Raw genomic sequence first — 6385 nt, 5'->3', positions numbered from 1 at the left:
CATATTTTTTTATAAGGGAGGTTCTCAAGATGCTAAGAATGAGATACACCTCGATGGGCACTTGTTAAGGTTTCAATGTCCCGCCTATCGATTTTGTGACGCCACCAAAACCAGAGTTTTTAACGGTTTTATGTGTGTGATTTAGTTTTAATTATTCACATCCATATAAAGGATGCTTTCCTCAACATTTTCATGTCGATCTCGAGTTAAAGGCTAGATACCAAAGAGTAGGTTTATGGTTTTTACATGTAATCTGTCTTTTGGTTTCATGCAGTCGGCACCAGTGGTACCTGGCTACCTGCTACAATCCAATTTTCACTTGTGCACTCATGGTGTGGCCTTCTTATACTGCCAAAGAAATTGTGCAGGTCAAAGCTAAAATGGTGTCAGCTTGGAAAAATTAACCCATGTACACATTCCAGTTTCAATATCTGATAACAGTTTCACATTGCAGTGGTTCAAGTTGTCTGATGACAAAATTCCATGTAATTTGTAAACAATACAACATATACAAAATTACTTCATATTTTAGTTATCATTTATTGATCTTTCTCCCCTAATTACATGTAAAAACTAGTAATCACTGCTAAGAGGGCTTTTCAAGCCAAAGGAAAAACAAAGGAGAAAAGCCACTTCATTCTTTCTTCTATCACTGCTATTCTATTCTTCCTAAACAAGAACAAAAAAAAAAAAAAAAAACTAATGTTTCCACTGATCAATGAGCCATTTTGACCCCTTTTCATCTTGTTGGACATAAATCTTTTCCCCTTCCCTTACACTCTAGAAATCATTCTCCGTGAATATCGTTTCCATTCTACTAATCGGCACAAGAAATCCTTAACTTCGGCTGGTTCACGTAAAGAATACGAAGCATTTGTGTTTTTTGGAAACTTTGATACAAGAATACCAAAACCTTGATCTCTTTCGCGTAAAACCTGATCAGCCAAATGAAAATCATGTGAATAACATATCTCATGACCAGAATTTTACAAGATAATAAACAAGATAATTGCAAAGCATTAACTACCTTAAAGGCATCCTCGTCGGTTAAATCATCACCAATGTAGATCGGAAATACGTTGGTCGAATTAGCATATCCTAATAGAGAAAATGACACAGTAGATTGCCAAATTAGAACTCCATTTTCATAGTCTCAACAGCAACAAAGAAAACAACTTTAGAAGACCTTGGTTAAATGTCTTACCAAGTGATTCTAGTAAAAACTCTAGGGCTTTGCCTTTGTCCCATTTAATAGTAGGACGGATTTCGAAAACCTTTCTCCCTTGAGACATTCTAAGTTCAGGGTATTCTTTGATAACTGATCTAACTAGCTCAGCCAAATCATTCCATCTCTGTAATGCATCAGAACCACAGTTAGAAAAGATTAAACTGATAATGGCAGGCACATTAAAGAAAACAAACTGCTAAAATGCTTGTAGGACAGTGATTTTCTTACCTTCTCTTCTACACATCTAAAGTGAACAGAAACACAAAATTTGTTGTTTTCCACCAATGCTCCTGGGGTTGATTGAACTTTCTCAATCAAAATTTTGGTAACCTGAAAAACAAAGAATTTATTTATTAAAAATACATTCAAAATCACTAAATGGATTTTAATTTAAAAAGAGAGAGAAAGCAAACAAACCTCATCTATCAAGGGTAAAAAATCATTAGCTGGTTGGAATAGGACAGGTTTATTAGTCTGCAAAATAAATTAGTAGACATTCATATTAGAAAAAGCAATTCAAAAATGATAAAAGAGAAAAATAGAAATAATAATTTTGCTAAAATACTTACTTTGTTATTTCTGGGACCTTTGGCTGGACCTTTAATGTCCATACCATGGCTTCCTGCATAATATAGCTCTGCTAACTGTACAAAGCTATAAACCTGCAATAACAAAAAAAAAAAAACTTAGATTTCTGGATTCAATTTTTCACAACCAAGTAAATTTTATTAGTGGTAAAAATTAATTTTTTATCAGTACCTTATCTCTGCTTCTTCCACTCACAATTGCAGTTGGGAAGTACCTTGCTACATCTCTTACAGCTGTTCTCATCTGTTTAATTACGAGCAAATTAGAGAAAGACAGGGAGACAAGAGAGGCTTATTGGTGTTTAAGACAGAGACTGAGACTCACCGATTCAGACATAAAAGCGCGATCAGGATCGGCAACAATTGGGGAAAGAGTACCGTCATAATCCAAAAACATTACGATTTGTTTCCCTTTTGATGCATTGATAATTTCATCAAACATGTTCAAGGCAGATGGATGCTGCATCTGTTCAAATTGAAAAAAGAAATCAATATTTGAATGAACAGAGAGAAGACAAAAACAAATGACTAAGAGGAATTGAAACTTACCATCCATGATTGGTCATTGTCCATTGTCGAATTGAGACGAGGAGGAGAAGAAGCTCTCATTGAATCAACCCAAGCATTGATTCTTGTTGTTCCTTTGTCAACACCAACTACACTTGTTTCAAGTTTCTTTAAAAACTGTTTCTTTATCGCAAAGTTATAACCATTATCAGTATTCATCTCCATTGATGAGAACAGAGAAGATGATTTTGCTACAATCTCCATCATATTGTTAATCCCTGCAGTTTGTGGTTCTGAAACCATTACACTCTGCTTCGTCATTTCCTTGTTTTTCCTATTAAAACACAGATTAAAAAAACCCCTAAAATTAGGCACATGAATAAAACAGAGAAACCCAAGAGTTGTTCTGGGATATAGACTGTAAATCAAGAATCCAATAAAAACCCATATCTTAAATCACATTAATATACCTATGGAATTCAAAGAGACCAGACAGGGAGAGATTGAAACAGGACTTCTTCCTCCAATAGTTCAGAGAAAGAGATAGAGAAATTTAAGGGGGGTTGTTAGTTAGAAGAAAGAGAAGTTAAACTGAAAAGGAATTGATTGATGCCGAGGGAGGAGAAGAAGACTTGTGAAAATTATGTGTTTGTGTGGTGGTATTTAATATGAGAGGGGGAGGAGAGGAATGTTGGGTACTGATGAGTGAGAAGCAAATGGTGGATTGACGAGCAATATTTATAGATTTTTCAATAGAGAGAGAAACAGACAATTTACACAAACTGAAAAAAGAGAAGAAAAACAATTACAATAACAAACAAAAACTATATAAACTTGGGCCACAAGTCCTTCTCTTTCGTTCAACTTCCTTCCAAAAACCCACGTGGGACCCATATGAAGAGGCCCGACCGAGGCCAAAGAAGTGAGAAATGTGGGCCCCCCGAGTGGAAAAAGGAGACGACTCCTCGTTATTTATGCTGTTGAAGGAGTTGGGAGTTAATGAGGGGAGCGACTGTCTTTTCTCTGTTCATTGCATTGCTCTCTTTCCGCCGTCTTCATTCTCTGGGGAAACAACTGCGTTGCCAACCTTGGGGGTGAGATTTTCTACCCAGTCATTACTCTCTTTTTTTCTCTATGGGCAGGGAAGAATCATCATCAGACAGCACCCTCACGTGGCAATATTACTCCAGGTCGATACTCGTACTAAACGCGTAAAAACTTAAAGGGGACAATGGTGTAAAATGTTTTTTTCATTTTTTTTTTACTTTTGTTCCTTTGGAGGTTTGCTAATTATTAAGATTACGAATGTAGTGTACGTGCATTCGTACTTTGGTAAATGCTAGTGTTTTCACCCATAGCTTTCAAATAGCTGAGAAAATAAATTTTCCATCCGATAATCAAAATTGATAAATCCAAGTATCTGAACAGCGTCTGAGCAATACATATGCACACTTCTGAAAAAAATAAAAAGTATATTATTATTTGAATTGTTGGTACATAGTGATTTGTTGGAGATTCATAAATCGGGAGAGAAAAAAGAAAGAGAAAAAAAAAATAGAGAACTACACTGCTTGCTATTGATTTGAGTTCTTGACTTCAAGTTACAATTTAGCTATTTATAAGCCACATTGACTCAGTGAACATTCTCACTTCACACGACTACAACTATTTAAACAAATGAAACAACTCGTATTTGTTGAATTTTTTCGATTGATTGTGAGATCAGATAACGTGAACCCTAAAATCTTTGAAACTTATGGACCCATAAACAACTTTTATTAGTTCAACACTTGAATCCTACAAGGTAGAAGCATCATCAGTTAGAATAATATCTGACCCATTTGCATCAAAACTTAACACCCATCCCTTGATCCAAACATCAAGTTACACAGTTGCGAAAAAAAATTCTAATGTATTCCTATTACGGCATTGCTCGTTTGCTCTACCGTGTCATGTTGATTGATTCATCAACAAAAAAACATCTCTGGTTTCATTCAAAGAGTCTAAAAACTCCATAAAACACCTCTTCAGTTGGACGCCTGGTGATAACTCTTTGTCACAAAAATAAATCATCAACAAGATAGAATTACGTTCTTTTTCACATGCCTCTTAATATAATAAACGAAACCAAATTTGATGCATTGCAGCTAAAAAAATGTCTTCTCTAACATATCAAATAGTCCAGAGAACTTTGCAAATAATCCAAACTTCATCTGAAAAGACATCACTAAGACCAAATAGCTAACACTTCACAAGCAGTGGAAACAAGCATATCCTGGACAAGCGATTCAAACAACCTCATCTGAAATAATTGACGCCAGACAACTCCTTTAGCATAACAAATCAATTGAATGAACCTTTGAGGGGTAATACTTCAAAAAAAAAAAAAATCTCACACAAGTACCTTCTGGCAACACCTAAAAAAGAAATACACTTGAAGAATACCCCTAATAAGAGAAAACAATCCAAATATTTACTTTAAACTTTTCCGAAGATATAAAATAAATCAGTTGCAAATAGCAACGAAGACTCAAAGAAAACGATACATTTCAACTTTATTCCGACAACCTCTGTGAGTAATAAAAACAAACACTTCGTGGATAGAAATCCTGAGTAAATAGATTACACCTCAAGCACCATATTACAGCTCACAACAATAAAACCAAAAATCTGCGAGTAAAACTAACTTGAAGATAATAATATGATACATCCATCAAACAACAACCATGTCATCAGATATAGCTTCGTTGTCTCATATAAAAAAAATACAACTAACACTTCCACAAGCATATTTAAGAAGGATAAGCATGAGTAGTTGTTTGTACCGTGTATAAAATACACGAAAGACCCGTTATTCAAGTCCGTCTACCCGCAAAGATTCCAAAAGTTTCCAGAAGTCTTGTTGCCCAAGTTGCTTGCACATGAAGTTTACCTAATTTAGGGTTACATAAACACTATAAATACATGTATCCTAAACCCTAATAGGATATGGATTTTAGGTTAGCTAATCCGGAGAAAAACCTTTGTATCATCATAATCAATAAAATATCTTTGTGTTCCTCCGTGGATGTAGGCAACACTTGCCGAAACACGTTAAATTCGTCTCTTTGTTCATCCTTAATTCGTTTTCTAACCCTGATCGAATCATAATCATCACCAAATCATCGTGTTTAGTGCTAGGAGAAATCTTGGGTACAAACAGTAGTTTTACTTAAAAGAAGGAAATTTCGGTTCAGCACACGTTCTAATGCTAATGAAAACCAAAAATAAACAACAGCTTTCTCTTACAATGTTCTCTTGAGTGAAAACACAAACCATACAAAAAATGAAGAAGAAGTTTACAAACCTTTTTTATCTCCTTCAAACTCTGTATTCCTCTCATGCAATCACGCATATATTTAAACAAAAGTGTTTACACTCCCTTGAAACAAGCTAATGACATTACTAATATTCATTACCATCAAAACAAAACAAAACAAAACAAAACAAAACAAAAAAGAACATATATATTGCATTTCAAAATTTCAGTTTTAGTCAATAAGTTGAAACTTAAATATGAAAATTCACTCGATAAAACAACCAAACTAGGCATCTGAATTACTTTCCTTATCTCAAAGAATACCTTCAACTTTTTCTCTTCAAAACTACAATCTTAACTAAATAATCACTGGAATCTTTACTCTCTGTATCTCTCTACTCTTTCTCGAAAAATATATCCACTCTCTCTCTCTACCCCTACCCTGATACCATGTTGGAGTTCTGTGATCATAAGAGGAAAAAGGAAAAATTTTAAGAAACACATAGAACTACATTATTATTGATCTGAGTTCTTGACTTCATATTATAACTTAGCTATACAAACTAAAACATTGATAAGCACCATCATTTCACTGACTACCATTATCTAAACAGGTGGAGCAATTCCTCTTGTATAACCACTTTTTCAACTGGTCGTGGGATATAAATCATGAACTCTAAAATGTACAGACCCAGGGACAATTTTTACTAGTTCAACACTTAATCCTACAAAGTAGGAGGAATATTAGTCAAAATAGAATCTGAT

At 34.5% G+C, this 6385-nt stretch overlaps 1 protein-coding gene across 1 annotated transcript; it reads right to left on the bottom strand.

Moving 5' to 3' along the window:
- Positions 1-454: 454 nt before the first annotated feature.
- Positions 455-3039, bottom strand: LOC113332140 (probable trehalose-phosphate phosphatase H). Its single transcript, XM_026578818.1, has 10 exons — positions 2793-3039; positions 2365-2656; positions 2141-2281; positions 1988-2059; positions 1798-1890; positions 1646-1702; positions 1457-1558; positions 1205-1352; positions 1028-1098; positions 455-935 (listed from the first exon to the last, which is right to left on the bottom strand). Exons 2-10 carry the CDS (start codon positions 2641-2643, stop codon positions 774-776), a joined length of 1125 nt encoding a protein of 374 aa, XP_026434603.1. The 5' UTR covers positions 2644-2656; positions 2793-3039; the 3' UTR covers positions 455-773.
- Between the last annotated feature and the right edge of the window lie 3346 nt (positions 3040-6385).

Source organism: Papaver somniferum, unplaced genomic scaffold (genome assembly GCF_003573695.1).
Source record: "Papaver somniferum cultivar HN1 unplaced genomic scaffold, ASM357369v1 unplaced-scaffold_128, whole genome shotgun sequence".
In the NCBI taxonomy this organism is placed as follows: Eukaryota; Viridiplantae; Streptophyta; class Magnoliopsida; order Ranunculales; family Papaveraceae; genus Papaver; species Papaver somniferum.
This window is presented reverse-complemented; position numbering and strand designations above follow the sequence as displayed.

What these genes read in the sequence shown, in the direction of transcription:
- LOC113332140 (XM_026578818.1), bottom strand. Translation starts at nt 2,643, where the DNA reads ATGACGAAGCAGAGTGTAATGGTTTCAGAACCACAAACTGCAGGGATT. An exon ending in GCGCTTTTATGTCTGAATCG is followed by an intron (nt 2,060 to 2,140) that starts GTGAGTCTCAGT and finishes GTAATTAAACAG; the next exon opens with ATGAGAACAGCTGTAAGAGA. An exon ending in CCGACGAGGATGCCTTTAAG is followed by an intron (nt 936 to 1,027) that starts GTAGTTAATGCT and finishes TTGGCTGATCAG; the next exon opens with GTTTTACGCGAAAGAGATCA.